The sequence below is a fragment of the Malaya genurostris genome, chromosome 2, assembly GCF_030247185.1.
Source record: "Malaya genurostris strain Urasoe2022 chromosome 2, Malgen_1.1, whole genome shotgun sequence".
NCBI lineage: Eukaryota > Metazoa > Arthropoda > Insecta > Diptera > Culicidae > Malaya > Malaya genurostris.
In genome coordinates this window covers 9,423,347-9,446,535 of record NC_080571.1, presented here as the reverse complement: position 1 = coordinate 9,446,535, position 23,189 = coordinate 9,423,347, and the positions used below count along the sequence as shown (strand labels likewise).

The 23,189-nt window shown below is 33.7% G+C and overlaps 1 protein-coding gene across 2 annotated transcripts in view; it reads left to right on the top strand.

The window, feature by feature from the left end:
- LOC131431134 (YLP motif-containing protein 1-like) overlaps positions 1-21,169 on the top strand; it is a 36,832-nt gene extending 15,663 nt beyond the window's left edge. For both annotated transcript variants that reach the window (XM_058596648.1, XM_058596649.1), the window contains exons 6-7: positions 20,013-20,064; positions 20,245-21,169. In XM_058596648.1, coding sequence (XP_058452631.1) covers positions 20,013-20,064; positions 20,245-20,540 — 348 coding nt within the window. In that variant the 3' untranslated portion in view covers positions 20,541-21,169. The remainder of the gene's footprint in view (positions 1-20,012; positions 20,065-20,244) is intronic.
- The last annotated feature ends 2,020 nt before the right edge of the window (positions 21,170-23,189 follow it).

The following is a 23,189-nucleotide window of genomic DNA, read 5'->3' as shown; positions in this document are numbered from 1 at the left end:
AAATTAAATTATTAAGATTTAAATTGGGTGTTCAGCCACAAGTGGTGACTTTTCAGCCCTGTATATATATATGATTTGGTTATTACCATGAAGACATCATTTGCTTCCGCAATTCTGAGATTTTTGTGTAGGGAAAATTCTAAACCTACTTGTATTGTGTAATGGGGAAAAGGAACTTATATACTAACTTACTAACTAATACAGAGAGCGAATCGATTCAATTGAAGATTGCATCGATTTTTGTCGGAATTTGCTTATAATATTATGTGACATTACATCTAATGGTTCTATATTTGTGAGTCTGTGTAACTCATTTGTACTAAACCAGGGAGGACGCTTCAGAATCATTTTCAGAATTTTATTCTGATTCCTTTGAAGCGTTTTCTTCCTGGTGGCACAACAGCTTGACCAAATTGGTACCGCATAAAGCATGGCTGGTCTGAAAATTTGTTTATAAATTAATAATTTGTTTTTTAGACAGAGTTTAGAATTTCTGTTTATAAGAGGATATAAACATTTAATATATTTATTACACTTTGCCTGGATTCCTTCAATGTGATCCTTGAAAGTGAGTTTTTTGTCATACGTTAAACCTAAGTATTTAGCTTGATCAGACCATGTCAATTCCAAGCCATTCAATTTGAGAATGTGATTATTGTTTGGTTTAAGAAACGAAGCTCTTGGCTTGTGAGGAAAGATAATTAATTGCGTTTTTGCTGCATTTGGTTTAATTTTCCATTTTGACAGATAATCACTGAAAATATTTAAACTTCTTTGTAGGCGACTGCAGATCACTCTTAGATTTCTACCTGTGGCTAACAGACTTGTGTCGTCACAGAATAACGATTTCTGACAACCAACGGGTAGATTTGGAAGATCAGAAGTGAAAATATTATACAAGATTGGAGCTACACTCGAACCCTGCGGAACACCGGCTCGTACGGGTAGCAATTCAGATTTACAATTCTGATAGCTAACCTGAAGAGTACGATCAGTTAAATAATTTTGAATCATTTTGATCAAATAAATAGGAAACTGGAAATCAGACATTTTTGCTATTAAACCTTTGTGCCAAACACTGTCGAATGCTTTTTCTATGTCTAGAAGAGCAACTCCAGTGGATAACCCAGAAGATTTATTTGCTTTTATCATGTTCGTTACTCTGACAAGTTGATGAGTAGTTGAATGTTCATGACGAAATCCAAACTGCTCTGGTAAAAAAATTGAATTCTCATTTATATGAGACATCATTCTCAACAAGATAATTTTTTCAAAAAGTTTACTGATAGAAGAAAGTAAGCTAATTGGGCGATAACTTGATGTTTCTGCTGGGTTTTTATCAGGTTTTAGGATAGGAATTACTTTAGCGTTTTTCCATCTTTTTGGGAAGTAAGCTAATGAAAAACACTTGTTGAAAATTTTAACCAGGAGTCTCAAGGCAACATCGGGAAGATTTTTAATAAGAATATTAAAAATTCCATCATTACCAGGAGCCTTCATGTTTTTGAGTTTCCTAATAATTGATTTAATTTCATCAAAATTCGTCTCAATAATGTCATCGTGTGATAACACTTGGGTTGAAATATGATCATATTTCAGTGAGACTTCATTTTCAATAGGACTCACAACGTTTAAATTAAAATTGTGGACACTCTCGAACTGCTGAGCTAGTTTTTGAGCTTTTTCACCATTTGTAAGAAGTATTTGATTTCCTTCCTTGAGAGCAGGAATTGGTTTCTGAGGTTTCTTAAGAACCTTGGAAAGTTTCCAGAAAGGTTTAGAATATGGTTTAATTTGTTCAACTTCTTTAGCGAAATTTTCATTTCGCAAAAGAGTAAATCTATGTTTAATTTCTTTTTGTAAATCCTTAACTATGTTTTTCATAGCAGGATCACGAGAACGTTGATATTGTCGTCGACGAACATTCTTCAACCGAATGAGCAGTTGAAGATTGTCATCGATGATAGGAGAATTTAATTTAGTTTGAGCTTTGGGAACTGAAAGATTTCTAGCTTCGATAATATAATGATTCAAATTATCAATTGCTGTGTCGATGTCCGCAGAATTTTCTAAAATAGTTTCATGATCCACATGATTTTCAATGTGAGATCTGTAATCCAACCAATTAGCTCTATGATAGTTGAAAATAGAACTAATTGGATTAATTATAGCTTCGTTGGAAAGTCTGAATGTTACAGGAAGATGATCTGAGTCAAAGTCAGCATGTGTAATCGGTTCACTACAAATGTGACTTTGATCTGTTAGAACCAGATCAATTGTAGACGGGTTTTTCACGGAAGAGAAACAAGTAGGATTACTGGGATGAAGAACTGTGAAGTAACCAGCTGAGAGTTGATTATGAAGTATTTTACCATTACTGTTATTTTGCCTACAATTCCACTGGACATGCTTAGCATTTAAGTCCCCTATTACGAAAAATTTCGATCGATATCTTGTAAGTTTTTGCAAATCGCCTTTAAAGAAATTTAATTGTTCGCCGGTGCATTGGAATGGCAAATATGCTCCAGCGATGAAATAAATTCCATGAATGGTTTCAACTTCGATTCCCAAGCTTTCAATAACTTTAGTATTGAAAGAAGGTAAAATTCGATGTTTAATTTGCCGTTGGACAAAAATGGCAACTCCACCACCCATTCCAGTAAACCTGTCAAATCGATGAACCACATAATGTGGATTACTTTTCAATTTTACATTTGGTTTAAGAAAAGTTTCTGTCACAATGGCAATATGAATTTTGTGAACTTTGAGAAAATTATAAAATTCATCTTCACTCGATTTCAAAGATCGAGCGTTCCAATTTAAAATATTCAAATAATTATTTAACATCACTGTTAAATTTTAAATTCATTATAATATTATTTGCAAATTTCCATCCGATTTGAAATGCTTCAAAAAGTGATGAAGTCGAATTCATTTGGATGATCATTTGAAAAAGTTGATCTTGTAGGTAGATCATTTTATTTTCAGTTATATCGCCTAAATCGACTTCATTTAAAGAAGAGAATGGCATTGAAGGAATATTTGTAGGTAGACTGCCATTAGAAGAAGATGATTTGGCCGGTCTACCTATTAATAAATTGTTTTCGTTAAAAGAAGAACTGCAAGGCGGTTCTGTGTTTTGATTATTTACATTAGAAGAAATAGGTGATAGATTTCTACCTAATATACCAGCATAACTGACATTAGAAGAAGATGATGACGAGGTCGATCTACCTGTCAATAAATTGTTTTCGTTAGAAGACGAATTGACAGGCGTACCTGTTTTTTGTTTCGAAGAAATCAGTGCCTTAAAAGAATTAGGCGTGGCATTTGTAACGGTTTTTTGATTATCAGGTATGTTCTGTAAATTTAAGGTCGTTGATTTGACTTGTTGTCGAAGCGAACGAGCGTTTAAAATTTTTTTCAAATTTCATTTCAAATAATTGGATTTATGATTTCCATTGCAATTTGAACATGAAAATTTATCAGTGGTTTCATTCATTGGACAAACGTCTTTCGAATGCGATTTACCACAATTCAAACACCGTATATCCATATGACAATTTTTGGTTCCATGACCGAAGCCTTGGCAACGACGACATTGCGTTAAGTTTGCAATACGATTATGCCGTTTATAATGTTCCCAATGAATTTTAATGTGGGAAATGAAACGTACTTTTTCTAAAGTTTTCAAATTGTTTACATCACTTCGATTGAAGTGTATTAGGTAAAGTTCATGGGAAATTCCAGAGCGTGGTTTAGAAGTACCATTCGCTCTTTTTTTCATAAGTATTACTTGGGAAGGGGCAAAACCAAGCAATTCCTTTAATTCATTTTTAATTTCATCAATACTTTGATCATTTGATAATCCTTTCAAGACAGCCTTGAAGGGTCTGTCTGATTTTATATCATATGAATAAAATTTATGAAGTTTCTCGGACAAATATCGAATAAGACGTTCGTAATCTTCCAATCCATCCACCAAGACTCGACATTCTCCTCTTCGTCCGATTTGAAATGAGACTTTTACTTCCGGGAGAAAAGTAGAAAGCTCAGTACGGAATGCTTTGAAGTCGGAAATCATCACCGTCACTGGTGGCATAGATTGTTGTTTCTTCCCAGAACGACAAGCGTCCATTTTGGGAATTTTTGAAGAATTTTCTTCTATGTCGCTACAATCGGATTCAGGAAGAATCTCGTAAATATTGTTAGACGGCATAGGATCAACGGAAGGGAAATCCGTCCGTTGTCTTTTATTTTTACATTCAGATTCTATAAGATCGTGAATGTTATTAGAAAAATGTTGAATAACGGATTGTGATTTATTCCGTATTGCATTATTTTTAGCCTTAGGCTTGTTGCCTTTCCGGTTGGACGCAGGCATTTTTGAAATTAATGAAATTTTAAATTAAATTAACTAGGCTAAATTAGTCTTCGATTACACTCCTAGCTAGCCTTAAAAAAGGCTGATTAATTTCTTAGTCACTCTAATATCACTCTTTGTATCACTTAGTCACTCTAATATCACTCTTTGTATCACTTAGTCACTTAAATAGTGATTCAGGTAGCCTTGAAAAAGACTGAAGCCTTGAATCAATGAAACTCTAGGTAGCCAGAAAAAAAATTCCAGGAGCCAAGAGCTATACGCGTGCGGTGCGAACGACTGTTCAACACCGACTGATCATTCAACGAGTTAACGATTGCTTTACAAAGAGAATAAATCCAATAAAAAACTACATTAACAGCTTCTACTCACATTGACCATCAGTGCATTAGATTCAAAATACTGTGCGTATTTTGAGCTGTTACTTACAGTAAGTGTCAGTGTATCAGTTGTATTGAAGTGGTACACTGATGTTGACTGTAAATAGCTGTGAGTCAGTTTTATAAAACTGTTACACTGGTGATAACTGTAAGTAACAGTTCGAAATGTGTATCGGTATTGTAACTTGGGATTATTTATGATTCCTAAATGAGGAGTGCATCGAAAATAAGCTATCCACAAAATTTTCTTTCAAATTATGATAAAAAACGATATTTTATTCAAACTAAAAATTGATCCTTTATTGTACGAGGTTAAACTTCAGCATAATGAAAACCGGATGAAATGTTCGAACTTTTGACCGTATTCATCAAGTTCCGGACAAGTATTGCATCGCATTTTTTGGCCGCTTGAGCCCAATTTTTTTTGAACTCCTGCATGTTCCCAGCTGCCTAAACAGTCTTCTTGAAGACCTTCTTCACGATTGCCCAGTAACGTTCGATGGGTCGAAGCTGAGGGCAATTTGGTGAATTGATATTTATCTCAACAAAATTTATACACTTTCCCGCAAGCCGATTGAGAGTGATTTTGGCATAGTGAGCTGACGCTAAATCCGGTCAAAACAGTGAAGGTGTACTATGCTTCTTATATAAAAGTATAAATCTCGTCTGGAGACACTCAGATCGATAGATTTATGAATTTATAGTTCCCCGGTAGTGTGAGAAATGGTTGATTTCAAACTACAGGAACATATTGCTTGCCATACCAGTACCTTTCGACGGAATTTCTCCACTTGAATCGACCTGTCCGCATCGCTCACATCCACCCCAATGACGACAGTAAAGTATTGTGGACCCAGAAGGGTTTTTGTGTCCTCCTTTACATATGTCTCATCTTCCATCAAAACGCATGCATCAGGACACTGCAAAAGACGCGAATACTATTTCCGGGCCCTTGTTGCTGCTCGCTTCTTCTGTTATACACTTTGTTTCGAGATTTTCTGCTTCTTGTAGGTCATCAGGTGATTTCGCCTCTTGATACGTATTGACATTGATTTGTTCTTTCTGGTTCAGTTTCAAGTTGGAAGAACCGGGTTTTCTGCCTCTTCCTGGTAGCTCATCCAAAGAATAGTGTTCCCTAAACTTATTATTGAAGGTTTTAACACTGGCATGATGAGTTCCAAACCGCTTCGCCAATTTTCGCATAGTAATACCCTTCTCACTTAGCCATGTGTCCAGAACCTTAATTTTCACTTCCTTTTCAATACACGACATTTTGAAAACGCAGAATTTCAACCGCACAAACAAGTGAACAAACGAAAGCTGACAGGGAAACACACAGCATGCTGTGATCTGAGCATAAAAAAAACATCACAAATCCATGCGTACAATACAAATGTATGTGGACAGCTTATTTTCGATACACTCCTTAATCATTTCTCTTGCATTTTCCTCAGTTGGTGAATTATTCATCTTTGAGGAAACTTCAATCAAACATGAAATGGAAAATGCGTTATTAGTTGAATTTATGAAAATTTTACACCGTATTTATCACGATGCTTGAAACATCTGTTGTTAATCCTGAATCCGGAAACAGGTTTGCTTTGGTTTTGATATTTTTTGTAGAAATATACACATTAGCACTTTTCCGTCGTCATAGAATTCTTTACAACACTCACTAATTATATAAAAAACGACAACTCAGATATTTATTTCCAGGCGTTATTTACAGTTATCATCAGTGTATCAGTTTCATAAAACTGAAACACTGAACAGTGGTCCGAAACAGTAAATTAGCGCGACAAAAAGTTGTTTGTAATAAAATTTCGATGTTAAAAGGTCATCAGGATGGTTTCTATTTAGATTGAAATCTGGATCACTTGAATTTAAAGTTGATTGCTCTTTACTATAAAGGAAAATTTATTTCTAGCAACTTTGCCGTAGAAGCTATCCTCCTAATTCTTCACTTTGTCGAATTACATGAATTTTTCGATATATAATAGGGACCTTTAAAAATTACTTATTTTGTTCTAAATTTTTTGTTTTTGTTCTATCAGAAAGTCGTCTTCAGAAGGAAGTTAATTATTTTGTATAGTTTTGCTGAACTAAGTTTTTTTTAATATCGGCTACCATTAAGAAGTTATGATTGTTTTTTTTTATCAAAATGAAATAGATACCAGATCGATAAAAATAAGCCCTATACGGTTTCTGAAGGGTTTACGATATGATTCTTGTAGTTATGTAGGTCGAATCAATCTTCTTGGTAATAAATCAATCAGGTCGAATCAATCTTGGTAATAAATGCAATGGCCAAATTTTGTGCTAGGGCACATAACCGATTTTGATATGTTTACGTTTCGTCTTTGACTCATCAGTGCATAGCAGTTCAAATTGAACTGCTTTATGCAAAACTCGGCAGTTCAGTTTGAACCGCTAAGCAGACGTAAAGTTTCTGCTACTTACAGAACAATTGTTTTCTTTGCATCGAAATGCAATGTCTATACTGACGTGCCGAACTTTCGACTTTTTCTGGCCGATGCAGGTTTGATCATTCAGGGGTTAGCCAAATTTTGTGATACAAATTGTTTAGCAGAAAATCTATTTTCGATTGTAGTTTTTTTATGCATCATTTTTCGAAAAAGTGATGGATGAGACACTTGTAGGACTCGTTTGAAACCATTATTTTACTGAAGATGGCAAGTTGATACGATATAGCGTTTAAAAGTGATTTGAATGTTAAAAGGATTTTTGAATACTCATTTAGAGTTACAAAAATAACAACCTCTCAGATATATTGTCGAATTCTCCTTAATTTATGACCTTTAGAAACCATATAGAACTTGTTTTCATCGATCTGGCATCTATCAAATTTTGATATTTGAACGAGGACTGTTTTTGAAAAAAAAACAATCTTTGCTTATTTAGGGGGTTTGATTCCGCATGGGTACCGATTTTGTGCTAAGTGCACATAACTATTTTCATTTTTACGTTTCGTTTTCGGCTTACGCCATCTAGCTTAGCACAAAACCGGTACCCATGCGGTGAGCACCTGTTGACGGCAGAACGTTGTTTTCAATAAGTGTTTCATAAATAGCATTAACTTTATGTCTGCTCAACGGTGTTGATCCGTTATGTGGTGTTAGCAATAAAACATAAACTGCTGACGCATTGATGAGCCCAAGGCGAATCGTAAAACTAAATAACTTTTATAAAAGATCCTTACTTTTACTCCAAAATTTAATGAAACTCGACCAAATGAAGATCTAGAAAAATGGCTTCTACAGCAAAATCGCTAAACTAAGATCAACTTGAAATTGAATTAGAATTTAGATTCCAGAATTCAATCTAACCATGGACCATCCTAATGACCTCTTACATCGAAAAAAAACACCATTTTTTTACAAACAACTTTTGTGAAGACACCAACCACCAAAAAATTATACTTAATAGATTCAAAATATTTGTGTCGCCAACTCCCCGTTTCGGACCACCGTGCACTGATGACTGAGTTTTATAAAATTGATACAATGATAATGATTGTAAGTGACAGCGCGAGATGTGTATCTGTAATGTAACGTTTGTTATAACATGTAGTAACGTGATTGTGAAATTATACAATTCAGGGGTAAAACTAAGTAAAAACTAATTGTGAATAACTTTTATTAAAAGTATGATTTAAAAAAAATGTGAAAAATAAGAAACAACTTTGATTTGTTGTAAATTGCTACGGATTAATAGAAACAAATTTTAAATCTTCCTTATAGAATTGAGTAGAAATTAAGAAAGTTGTCAGAAATGAAACTTTTTCTACCGAGCAAAATCACAAATTTTTCTCTTTTAAATTTCCTTCTCCGAGTTAGTCGAATATTGGTGAATTTATTGATTGTACTTTAAACCTTGTAATGCAACTTGCAGTTTCTTATGTATTGTGTTCTAGTTTTTGAAGTTTTACAATAGGGACATGTACCGACGATTTGAAGTATGCAAATCTTGTGCATGTATTCTTCCATTTGAAATAAATTTATGAGAAGTAGGTTCAAATCGATGCACAATTGTGAATACCAGTTGTAAATTGTGTATGTTTAAGAAAAAAGTAACATCAACAAGCTACGTTTCAAATTAACAGTCTAAATGTATTGTTCAATTTAAGTTTTTGGTTTACTCAATGTAATGTAATTTTTGCAGCATTTTCTTTTACTGTTATATAGTTATAAACATGTCTCTTAGGATTTTTTCTATTAGTTTGCTCGTGAAACCAGTGGAATGGGGCTAGAACGCATCTATCATCGGTATACTTGGGTTTTTGATGATCGTGTCCAAAATCTTAATAACCTCAGTTTCACGTTATTGTTACTTAGATAAGTTTTAAATCATCTGATTTGAGCAACCTCAAATATATAATCAAAATTTACAAATTTGGCTAGTTAGAAGTCTTGTAAGTTATTTGAGAAATTATGGTTAACTAAACAATAAAAATTGATTGTGACATAGAACATCCCGGAACGATTAACACGATGTTTTCCTAAAAGGAGTTTTGCAAAAATTTATACTTCCAATAATAATAATAAAAATAATAATAATAAAAATAATAATAATAAAAATAATAATAACAATAATTGAAAGGATATTTTAGGGTCTGGTGAAGTTTCCGTTAACATTCGCAGTTTTGGAAAATAATAGTGTAATTTTCTAGATATTTTAAAGTAGCTTCAAATTAGCCTAAGTTGTTAATTTCGAGTTTAATAGGGGGCAAGTCATTTCGCCGAAAGCCACTTCACCTAAAGTCGTTTCGCCCAATAGGTCATTTTGCCGAATGGGCCCTTTCGGCGAAATAGCTCATTCGGCGAAATGGCTTTCGGCGAAATGACCCTAATCCGTTTAATAGATAGTGAGCATATATTCAGGGAAAGAAAATTTGAATATATTAAAAGTTATCCAAATAAAACTAGCGCGATACTGAGCTTATTCAGACAAAAATACCAGTTCCATCGTTGAAAGATAAACACAAAATTCATTCCATTGGTTTAACCGGCAATCTTGAAAAATGTCGTTAAAAGTCATGAACAAAAACTAACAACAAATAACAAAACATAGACAGGCTGAAATAGTTCAAGTTGATATGCAGAAATTTTTACATTGAACAAAAATAAAACAATTAGCCTTCGGATTTCTGATTAGAAAAACGGTTGGTTGGCGTTAAAAATTTCCTTAAACATAGGTAAATTACAACAAAGTATCAAAACCGTTTTTTGATTTGAATTGATTTTTTATCATCATTTTATTTCAAATTTCCCGAATGTATGAACAAGCATGTTGCACATTCATTAGGTATGACTATAAATATTTATATTTGAACCATTAACAGAAAATAGAATCAAATGATTTTCATAAAAGTAATTTGTTGAAAGAGATTAAAATACTTGTATGTTTGGATTATGACATTCGGAATTTTGTATTCTACTTTGTAAAACTGTTTTGTTGCAAGAGAATCACCAAGCTGCCGTTCTATGTTACGCATAATTGTCTCATATTTTATAGTATTTCCTAAATATATGGGACAGTTCTGCGTAGAACAAAGCAAGATTCTAGTAATAGTTGTTATCATTTTTCCTATAAGGCAAAGTAGTCCCAAACCTAAAATAGACGCTCATAGAGACGATTCGATTACGATTTCGTGTGTAGTTGTTTCAAAAGATATTTTATGGATTATTTTTTTTTCTAAATAACCTATATTCTACCTTATCATACTGCCGTTCTACACATAACTGTCCCATGTTACTTGTGGTCAATCTTGGCTTTTTGGCCGTTTATACCTGATTTTTCAATGAAATTAAGAAACATGCAGTTTGTTTGAATAATTTGAAAAAAATATTTTTCGTTTTTTTTAAATTTGGCAGCAAATACGATAGGCCTTCGTCAGGTTTACAAAAAAAAGTTATTTAGTCGGCTTCTAAGCTTTAAATTCAAGCATGTTGTATATAATTTCTCATTTTGAGGATCCACCTAAGAGATCATCACGATTTTGTGCAAATAAAAATTATAGAGCCGAGCAATTAGCATTCTATTTGGTAGCATTCGCAAGGGCCTACCGTTCAAGATGCTCTTATCACATGTAGGAATCACATTTCCATCATCAATTTGTCACTTTGACTCTATTAAAAAATTAATATAATTTATTAATGTGCAAAATATGAACCCATGATATATCTTTAGAGGTACTACAAGCGAAAAGCTCATCGAGGTACAAAAAACACTTTGGGCGTGGGACTGTCTTTGTTTTCAATTGAGGTCACATACAACGCTAGAAATTTAGAAATTGAATGATTGGAGATTTCATCAGGCAATTATTTTTCCCACGAAGCATAAAACAGGCTTACCACCACATTTAATTTTAGTTTTTCTTATTTATTTTGTTCAATTAAACGTCAACTGACATTAGTATTTTCCGGTATTATATTTTTTATATTTTTTCTTCAAAAATTTCATTCATAGAATAATCAAGAAAAGAGTTCCATAAACAAAGAAAACTTCATTTGTGTTAAAAAAATCGAAATAAAGAACATTTGAGTGGTTCCTTAAATAAATAAAAAGTTGTTCGAATACAGATCATTCGATTTCGATGAAACTTTGCTCACGACTTCAGTTAGTTGAACGACTGTTAGTTTTGCACGGATGGAGAGACCAATTTTATTTAAGATTGATTTGTAAAAAACGTATATATTTTTGTATGCACTTCTTTCAAATCGTTGTAACTCGGAAACGGTTATTTGTACTAAAAAATGACTTAAAAGAAGTTATAGGAAATCGATTTACTACCCTACAAAAAAGTTGAATGCTTTTGAAAGAATGAGAAACATTATTGAAATCACTGTGTATTTTCTAGAGTGTCCGATCGTCGTCCTGCAACTTTTTGTTAAGCAATATTTGTATACAATAAACATTTTCTGAGTTCCAACGATTCAATCTTGATTCGAATCGGTCTCTGCATCCGTGCAAATCAAATGGTACGCCATACTGAAGAAAACTATTGTGTTTGATTAAATTCCAACCAAATAAATTAGAGAAATTGGGAACAAATTTGAGTTACCTTTCAGTGTATGGTATAGTTTTCGATAGTTTCGTTGTAGAAAATGATACAAAGAATGAAAAGATTGTATTTAATTTGATATTTTCAGATTAGAATAAGACTCATATGTGTTGGTTTTTTTTTTCATTACATGGATAGATTTGAAATATGCAGTAAATATTGGTAGTATTCTTTCTTTTATAAAATTTTGAGGTTCGTTTTGTTTATATTTCGTCATTGACTTAATTACTTTTGTGTTTAAAAAATGGACTTTAGTCTATGGACTCACTGTAACTGATATTTCTGTTTTATGTCAAATAAAAGCTCTTTAATTTTATGTTTTCAAGTAAATTATAGAAATATTCATATTCTCAGTATGTTGTATCGAAAAATGATAATGTTTGTTTGACTTTTGGTTTGTGTTAGTGTAGTATTTTTAAACAGTTTCATAGATTTAAATTTTTTTAAAAAATCAGCAACATTCCATTTCATATAGCTACATATCCATGTCATGATTGTTATCGAGTGCTTCTCTGTGTGACGAAGAGCAAGTATAATTCCTCCCCTCTTTCACACATATATGTCCACCACTGTTATATAAAATGTGCACGCATCGCAAGAGCGAGTGTTTATTTTCTTTCAACTCTAGCACTGGATCACACCAAATTGCTAGAGCAGAGCTCTGAAATTCTCTGAGGTGGATGAAGATATTTTCTCCAAAGTATGCACGCCGGTGAGGACTCTGGTGTGCGAAAAAGTTTGTCATAGCAAGGCCATCGTTACCTTCTATAAATTTAAAAATTAAATCACAGAAATGTTCGCTCACTAGCACGCACCAGTGTATTTAGGCGAGAGCGCGTGAGAGCTATTAATGCGAAGAGAATGTGTTTCAGCTGCTGCGAAGCTTCTCTAACCACAAGTACACACTCAAATTCTGTCTATTCGGCACTGAGAAGAAGTGCGCTTTCCTTTTTGTGTGATGTTTGGCTTCCTGCATCCCCTGTGTAGACAAGAATCTTACACCAGCGTGTATCACTCTGGTGAAATGCCATCACTGGCTACAAGGTCACATCACGTACAATAATTTTCGTGTTCTAATTGTACGTTGTCATACGTATCAATCCATCCACTACTTTCTGGTTACTTCAATCATTACAGTTTTTCGTGACAATGTAGATAAAATTGTATATATGTTCCGATGGAATGATTGTTTAGAAATTAGCATGTTATAGATTAGAAGCTCGATATTCTTATCTTTAGTACAGTTTGGACGATTTACCCTCGTTGTAGTCCATGATCAATGGTAGTGGAAGAAAGTAAATGTAATAAGTGTAATTCGAAAACGATGATAGAAACATTGCTGATTTTTTATAGGTCGTTTGGTCTAAGGAAGAAGATGAAGAAGAAAAAACTATGAAACCAAAAATTGTAATCGAAGTTTTTGATACCAAATCCTAGTATATGATTTCCTTTTTTTTCCTGAAAACTAACGATGAAGATCTTTCATTTAATCTATAATCATAGAAAATTAGTTCAGTGATTTCAAAGATATGTTTAAAAATGGCTAATGGTGGAACGAATGAAAAAAAAGAAACAAAAATGCTGCTAAAGAAATGTAATACTTGTTTCAAATATATTTTTGGTTGACTTTTCCAATAAAATACTTAAGTGATCAAAAGTCCAATAGCAATATTTCTGTCTAGAATTGCAAGAAAGATTGTATTGGACTTTTGCTTTTATATATTAAATATGTTGACACAATGGTAAATCAGACTAATATTTGTATTAAAAACTAGAAAAACAATTTATTTATATCAGTGAAAATTTACTTAAAACGTACCATATTATAATTAATGTTTTGAAACTATACCAAGTTCAACAATAAAAAAATCTTTTCGAATCGTCATATTGGCAAAACTTTCGTGTGAACTACATATTAATGAATTTTTCTTAGGTTTGTGTAATGACGTAAAATCGTCGTCAATTATTTTTTACTCTTTAACACTATCCAACAAGAAACGAATCGAGAGAAAACTACAGAAGAATGAAACATATTAGCAATTCCAAAAATGGGTCAAGTCATCAGACATCAGACATACTTCGATTTACTTGACACTTCGCACACGTTTTCCAGTTGTTTTTGCACAGATGGAGAGATCAATTCGACTCCTCCGGTTGATTTTTAAAAAGTGCGCATGTATTTTTGCATGTTCTTTTTTCGAATCTTTGTAACTCAAAAACTGTAAATTGTTCAAAAGCTGTGTTCAAGAAGAAGTTGTACAATATTGATCCGATAATCTAAAAAATATACACTGAAAAGAGGTTAATGCTATTACAATAATTAGGAAATTACCCGGAAAACTAAAAAACGCATCCATTTTTTCAATAATACGGTGCAACAAAGTAAGGTTTTAATGTAGATATTTCATTTTTCACCATATTTTGTAAGCGCACTCCGGAAACTAATTAGAACCACTTTACCTAAAAATAGGTTATTGAACGGAACTCCGAAGTTTGGTGGAAAGTACTCAAAGCTAGGTAGTTCTGTGGTTCCGTGTATGGTCGAGTAATGCACTAAATTTGGAGGGTACAATAAAATATAAGAAAATATAAGAAATCGTGCATTACCCGACTATTTATACAACCTCTACTAGGTCGTTTCTCAGATGTTTTTTCAGTGGTGCAGCGGGTAATTTTACTATAAATATAAAAATGAAAAGTACCTTTTCAAAAGTAAAGAAGTTTCAGTCCAGGTAACGAACTGGCATTTGCAAAACTTCAAGTTCCTGATAAAAATAGTAATTTGAATCTAAGAATATGACTCCACAGGTTCAAATAAATAAATTTGCTCATAATGTCCCTCCTCCTAGATTTTTCTAAACACAGGTTTTTGTTGAATTTCGCACTTTTAACAAGACAAACGTAATTTTATACTTACAACAGTTTATTTCTTTGAAATATAAAATTATCTGTAGCTTGTTGAATTTGAGCAATAAAAGAAAAATCTGAGTATTTTGAATTTCATAATTTGTTGAGGAAACATACTCGTAAGGGCGAATTTATTGCGTTTATTGGTCTGTAGAATCATACTCTATTATATAAATTACTGTTTTTTCATTCCGAACTTGTTTTACAAATGCATGCAAATTGTTTTTGCTGTAAAGTCTACATTATTGAAAAGGGTTAATCCGTTAACGTCAAGATGTGATTTTTTGTCGTATTTAAAACAAAAATATTGAAAAAATGGTGTTGTTTTCAATTAACTTTATTTCTTCGATGGATTTCTAATTCTTGAAAATGCGCTAAACCTATTTTTCAATGTATATTGTTTAAAATGTGCTATCGATTTCCCATAATTTCGTCTTGGACACCAATTTTGCACAATTAATAACTTCCATGTTGCAACGATTTGAAGAAAGTGCATGCGAAAAACATTCGCCATCATCGTAAAAATCAGCCTTGAGTCAAATGGGTATTCTCATCCGGGCAAAACAAATGGTTCGCCATACTGAAGATGTGTGTCTAGTTTCATCCAATTTGAAGCAAGTCGATCCTGATTTGGTCACGTTATGAAATTGTTCATCTTAATAATAAAAAATAAAAATAAGCGGAAAAATTATTTGTTCTGTCTCCCCCTCAGACAGAACTCGAACTTACTATTTTCTCCTATAAGTGATACTGTTGTTATTATCATTTTTTTCAGTGCAATCAAATCCAAATAACTTTCCATATGATACAGTCAAACGTAACTACTAGTTTAAAAATGTACTATCGAAATGTCGCATTTTAAGTTAAAATCATTCGCAAAATAATTCACAACCTAAAGCGAGAAAATAGAAACATTTCATGCCTCGCAAAATCTATCAATCAGTAGGTGAGCGTCATTAATGTCATTAATGATGATACGATGAGCTATCTTTATATGATGCGATTGGTTGATTTTCTGTTCCATCGAGCTTCCACTTATTTCTGAGTGAAAATTGAAATTAGAAACGATATTTGAAATCGTTTCATAATCAAAGATGACGACTTTCGGTTTATTTATTCCTGGAAAACCTTAAGAATAAAAGTATTTTTGGAACAGGCTAGTCGAGTAGATGCTGGAAAACGATGTTTGAAGTCGTTTCTAAATCCAAGAGGGCGACTTACGATTGATCGACATTCGTTGAAAATCTTTTCAATATGGATGGACTTGGAGCGGATTCGAAGAGTAGATACTAGAAAACGATGTTCGAAGTTACTTGAAAAACCCAAAACGTTCCCATAATGTAAGAGGTTTAAAAAAATAATTTTGATTAGTCGGAAGTTCTTGGACTTCTAAACGACTTGAAACATCGCTTTACGCTATCTATTCATGAATGGACTATCAACACCTTTCCGACTAGGTTCAGTACCGGCACAGTTCTGTGTACGGTACGGTAACTTTCTTTCACACGTTTTAATGCGTGTATTCACACTTTTCCGGCTCAGTACCGACACGAAACGGTGCTGGACAAGTGCGAATACTACCTTGATTAAAAAGTTTCCGGAATTTATTCAGAAAATTAAAAATACAAGATTATTCATCAAAATCGATATTGTCCCCATCAAAGTACTCCTTATCGACTGCAACACACTTCTGCCAGCGCTTGATCTGATCCTCGAAACTTTTTTTATATTCAGTTTCTGGTATGGCCATCAGAGCCATGTGCATTTTTCCATAATCTCATCTCGGGTGCTGAAACGCGTTATCTGTGAACATTTGGCTAAAAACGAAACGAATATCAACCACCGAATTCACCTGATTTGGCTCCGTGCGACTTTTTCCTATTCGGTCGACTCAAAAAAACCGCTCCGTGGAACGCGTTTCAGCAACCGAGATGAGATTATGGAAAAATCGCAGATGGCTCTGATGGTCATAGCGAAAACTGAATATAAAGAATGTTTCGAGATTTGGATCAAGCGCTGGCAAAAGTGTGTTACAGTAGATGGGAAGTACTTTGAAGGGGACAGTATCGATTTTAATCAATAATCTTGTATTTAATTTTCTGAATAAATTCCGGGAACTTTTGGATTACGCTGGTATACGCATTAAAAAGTATAAAAGAATATTACTATCCGTGCATGGAACTTTACCGGCACTAAACCTAATCGGAAAGGTATGAATAGTTCTTCAATCTGTTTCAAAAACACTTGTATTGTGTGGGATTTCAATAGACATTGATAAATCAAAGGTCTCCATCTTCGATTTTGATATGACTTCAAACATTACTACTCAGATCTATTCGTCAAATTCGCACCATCTTAAAAAAATATCGATTGTATTCCGGTATAGTCCACCTTATTTTAGAAATATGTAATATATAAGGTAATATATTGTAATATATTATCATTGTATGTAATTCTCTTCTATCCATTAAATTCTCCTTAGAAGCTCTCCTATAAATGATTGATATATAATGATCAGTTGTTGTCAGCTCTGTGAGTGATCGTTTAACTCCGCAATCAGAACTGAGTAACATCGTCTTGGTGGGAGTGAGATTTAGTGAGAATAAGTAATCATGAGCTGCAACTTTTAGAAATCGAGTTTTAGTGATGAGTATTTTGTAACAATTACGAATGAAACAAGTATAGCTTCAATTTGGAAACACAAGAAACAGGTTTACAGGTACAGAGAGAAATTGGGCTCCGCACAATCTGTTGACCATTTACTCCTTTCTGGGAAAGGAAAGAATTACACAGTTTGTGAGTTGTCCATAAAGGATATTTCTACGTGTCGTAATAGGAAAAACGTTAAATTATATAAAAACACACGAATGAAGAACATCAGTAACTAGTAATTGGTATATGAAGTTATGCGTACAAATTTGAACGCAACGATGATTAGTTATAAATTTTTATTTATATGCATAACTAAGTTTTAAATGTCTACTTTTCTGTGATGAAATCGTTGGCACTTGATTTTCCAGAGTTACTTTCAATATAAACAGTATACCTTTCTTCGCAAATATTTTTCCAATCATTCTAACAGGAACTCTTTAACCGACTGCTGAAAAACCTTTTAAAATCAATTCATTTTTTTCACCATAGCAAATGATACACAAAGTAGATCTTCGAAGTCCTCAGAACAATTCGAGGCTTGAAGAAAAAAAATTACATGAAGCAAAATGGCAATTCATAAGGTATATTGCAGAACCGTTCAACGGACCTCCAGTCGGTTTTTTCTATTGTCGTTTTGGTTTGATGCCAAATCGGACCCAGTTTTCACCCCAGCTGCTGTCAAACCGTGTGTTTGAAGCCAGTTTCGAACCTTCAACGTCATTCAACTGAATTTCGAACCTGATTTTTATATCGGGTTTGCTCACACCCCCGTTGCTAAGTGCAAAACCAACACAGTTTCGTGAAAAGTTTTTGTTGGATTAAACTACTCTGGGTCCGTTTCAGTTTACTCTAGCAAAAATGACCTATCTTCCTTTTCCTACAGCATCGGATCGTTTTAAGATATTCAGATATTCTGGATTGATGTTCCTAGATGAAATAGCATCGATTTGTTTCTCTAAATTTATGTGACACTGTTTTCAAGAAACTTATTTTCTCAAACGTAATTCCATGTAAAACAAGAATAGATTTTTTTTATCAGTATTCAACAAACCACACGTTGGAAAGTGATGGATGAATGGAGTTGAATGGAGATGCCCAGAGGTGGAAGGAGTGGTGCTAGAAGAGAGCCATCGCGCATAGATTTGGGTAACACTCAGATACTTAATCTTGACAGAAATTTGGAGCTTCCCCAACCATGCTCCAAATCGATTGCAGGTTTTACGATGGAAATTCAGTACGTATAAGTATTTGAATCTTTGCATATTTTATGTGTTTAAACAGTCTTCATTTTGAACTTGATAACAAGAGAGTAAATAATTATAATGATAAATAATTCACGCCTCTTGCGTCCCAAAGCATTTTGTCAAAAACTTCTACAACAGACGAAGGAAGATTTTCTTTTCAAATTTTGCTAACGAGTGTGCTCGATAAATAGTCTGTATACATTTTATAGTGTACATTGAATTGGCAAAAAAGTCATGTTAGATTTATTCATCAAATTTATGAGTAATTTATAAACACCGGCTAAAAACCAATCAACGTCCTTCTAACCGGGTTCGTTCGATCGCCTTCGCCCATCTTTTGGAAAGTTGCATAAATCTACATTCTCGAAGTTGTTGGTGCTTTAAATAATTTTGATTAAATCGAAACAAATGAAAATTCGGAAATACAAGGTCGAGGTTTTGCGCGGTGGAAGTGGCATAACTTCCCAATTCAATTTTTGTATGTGAGCGAACGTTGTCACGATGGAAAACGACACCTTGGCTGGGTGCTTCTTTGTATGTAGTTTGCCAGTTCACATTCAAAATCTACCAAACTTACAGTTTCATCTTTCTTCTATGCATATCCACAATCGTTCTCGCTTCGGATTATCGAAGACAATCCCTGCTCGCCTCGCGTTTGTTTTCTTCGACCTGAAAACTACGACAAAAATGCTTACTAAGTAAATATCTAATGGAATTCAAATTGCTGCTGATAGTTGTTCAGACTCTTAGCTAAAAAACAGCCATTGGGATATTTGTGAATGGATAATTATAGGAAAAGATTTTTGATGTTTTACTTTTCAGGAAATATTGTCTTCTTACTACTTCCTCCTAATCTTCTACTTCTTTTCTTGCATTATAAGTGAAGCCATTCTGAAAAAAAAAACAAAATTTCTCACAAATTCTTGAAAGCTTCTTCCATGCCTAAAAAAACAGATCATTGTTGGAAATATAATCAATGATTCAAATACTAAAATAGTTGAAATCACTCCTGCTTTCAATATGTCTGAACCTTAATAATTTATGATCACTAGAATCCTGTCAGTTTTAAAATACCTACGTTCCTTACCCCAATAACGGACGGCGATAAAAATCATATCATTATTACGAACTGACCATGTCGGTTCTTTCGTTCATTTGAAGTCTAAGTACGATGATGTTTGAATAGACTAGAGGGATTTTAAGAGAGGGTATGGGCGTATTATTCTCCTCATCGATCCAATGTTTGTAGCAATATTTGGGACTCTACCAACCTAGCAATATATCACAACAAATAACGTTTGAGACGAACCGCCCCGTCGACCGATTTTAATCTCTGAACCTATTGGCAAATACATATCTAGCTTGGATTTTTCGCGAGCAAATGGGACACCGATACGACCGAGCAGAATCTAGGTTGGTATCATTCAATATTCTATCACACACTTATTCAAATAGTATCTGTTGAACTATTATTTCATTTGAAAAAAAAAATGATTTTTCTCTAGCAAGAATATCTCTGATACACACTCTCCGAAGTTGGTCATAGTTTCGCAGGAAAAATCTAATCTCGTTCTTCCTTTGCGCCGTTGGCAGCCCGTCTGGATGGCATCAGCAAGCCACCGCGCCGTCCACCGACGATAGAGGACTTCCTCCAGATGGACGGCGACGATTTCGGCACAGACGACTGCGACACAGCGGGGGGTGCATCGTCATCCGGAAAGAAGCGCGTACGCTGGGCGGATATCGAGGAACGCAAGGCGCAGCGCAAGATGCGCCAGATGGGCTTCGTGGTCGGCGTTACCGATTGGTCCCGGATGATGGATCCAACCGAGGGAGGCAGTGCGCTCACTAAGACTAAGTATATCGAGCGCGTGCGAAGAAACTTTTGAACTGCAGGCTGGGGTTAACGGTACAATAGACATGCTAGCAGCCGTATTTCTGTTGAGTGAGATTTGTTCTCTTTTAGGTGAGTGCACTTTAATTGCTAGGTACTATATCGATTTAGGTAACTGTTAAGAAAATATATTATTTATACTGGATAGTATATTGATATCCTGCAGCAAGCAAGTAATTCAGACATATTTTGCAAATAACGATCGGATGCCGAAAAATTAATTAGCATAAAGTTTGATGCTAAACAACAATTTATGAGGAAAAGTAATGGAAAGATTATGCATTATCTTGCGTTGATAGTTTGAATTTGAGCTATATATCTATACTTTCTCTCTGATGTCCAATACATTGAATATAACACTTTCGAACTCGTTGAAGGGTAGAGTCTGTGTTTAGAATATATTTTTCACATTGTTTGGTAGAGCTGAACCGATGCCTCATCGGTTCGAGAGTATTTTTGAACAGCATATATTTAATTTATTACAATAAGCCTTATTTTGACGATACATGAGTAACATTTCTTTGAACGATATGCAATTTTCATAATCGAATAAATGGAATAGACTAAATTCTAATCTTATATAATTATTACATCATGAAAAATACTATGAATTATACTAATGAATACTAAATAATGTAACTAGTAAAATAAATTGTGTTATTTACTGTCCGAAATCTCTGGTCTTTTTATATCTAATAAATATGGGTGCTACAACTTGTCTTATTCAATATCAATGGTACTCAGTAGGGATTTTATTTTGTACAACATTTGAAATTTGCGTAATAGTCTTCATTATAATTTTCGTTAAAACCTACATATTTTGACAACTGATGATAAATGATATGATCTGATTATTGAACACATACACTACGAATAACAGTTTACCAGTACCATGTATGCATTGTGAATTCGACTGTAACGTTATTCACATTGCCTATTCAACTGCGTCTCCTTATAGTTATATAACTGATGGACTATTTTGAATATAGGATTGAACGATCGGAACTACCCATCCAAATCGTAACGGACTATCTTTGATTTCGGAAGAAATTTGTAAGTGTCTCGGAAATTGGTCAGCATTTCACCGGAGCAACAGCACCGAGAGACAATATTCAATCCGAAATTTTTAAGATCTGATGTTACCCGGTTCTGCAAAGTAATTGGACTGATGCAGTCTGTCTTTTGAAGACAACAACAAACCAATATTTCCTGGTATTGAGTAAAACCATGATACATGGTATCGAAAAAATGCTCTTCAGTGGAGCAGGAAAGAAATACCACTAACATTTATAAACTATCGGATGCCGGGAGATTGATGAAGGATTCGTTAAACTGTGTACTGGTTCGTAATGTGAAACAGTAAACGAAATGCGGTTTTCGGAAGTGGAATTAGGAATCGTCTACGGTAAAGCAGATATTTCTTCGCCCGATGGCTGAAATCAAGGAAAAAGTAAAGGAGCACGACGTCTCAGGATTGGATAACCGAACATCTATAACATGTTTGGCTATATTTCGGCAAATACACCGAACCAAAGTAAGTGACATTAGTTCCCCAGGTTATTCGCAGGTTTGTGTTTAAATTTTATTACTCATATTATTAGAGATTTCATCCTGAAATGAAATTCAGGATGAAGCATTTAATAATACGAATAATGTTTTGTTTAAGAAATGATTATATAATGATATTTAAACGTCAATTCAACTACAGTAATTCGTATAGTTATTTCTATCAAAAAATCTGAAAGAATGTTTTCCAAGTTGTACTTTTCGATCATTTTCAGTGTGCTAAAACTGTGTTGTAGGTTTAAAAATTCAGATAAAAAATGGAATGGAAACCAATTTTGATTCTTCTATAGTATTGTGAGAATGAGAATGTAAATTAATTTAATTTTAGACCTTATACCGTTTTTCATAGTTACTTAGTATACAGGCCATTATGAGGAATGGTCATTCAGCATAAAATTTACATAATGTTGCATGCTACAACGATCGTTTGGTATAATGATCATTTACCATAACTGTTGTTATTTGACATAATATTTGTAAGTTGATTTTAAAATATAGTGGTATTTGCTCCACTCCACCGTTGATTGTTCGCCTCACCTTCCTCTCGAGAACACTATGGGCTCACTGAACTTCCATCAAAATAGTTCAGTTCTCGTGTCCATAGAGATCATCTGTTCTAAGCGATTTCAGATTTTCTATTGATTTTCATTTTGTTTGATTTTTGTAGCAATCGCGCTTTACCGAACAAAATTAAAAAATCAAGGTTATTTAGGCATTGTTGGCATTACAAAAGCATTATAATTTTTTCAAATTTTTCGAAGATGTATTTCTTGCATTAAAATTAAATTAAATTAAATTAATGTATATTTTTCATACTTCCAATTTTGGAACCACTTCGGATTTTTTAGTAATAAATTAATCAGTTTTAGACGTGATAAAGTACTTTAGTTTCATATTTTTTTGAAATGTGGAAGACCATGCATCCCCATTAAAATTCTATTAGAAGAAAACGCATTGTGTTTAGCTCTAGTAGTTAATGCAACTTAAACAAATGGCTTGGAGGTTGAAACAACGAAAAGTAGATGTGTTTCGCCCTTTGCATAATACATACAATCCGTGTACAATAGGGTGGTACAAA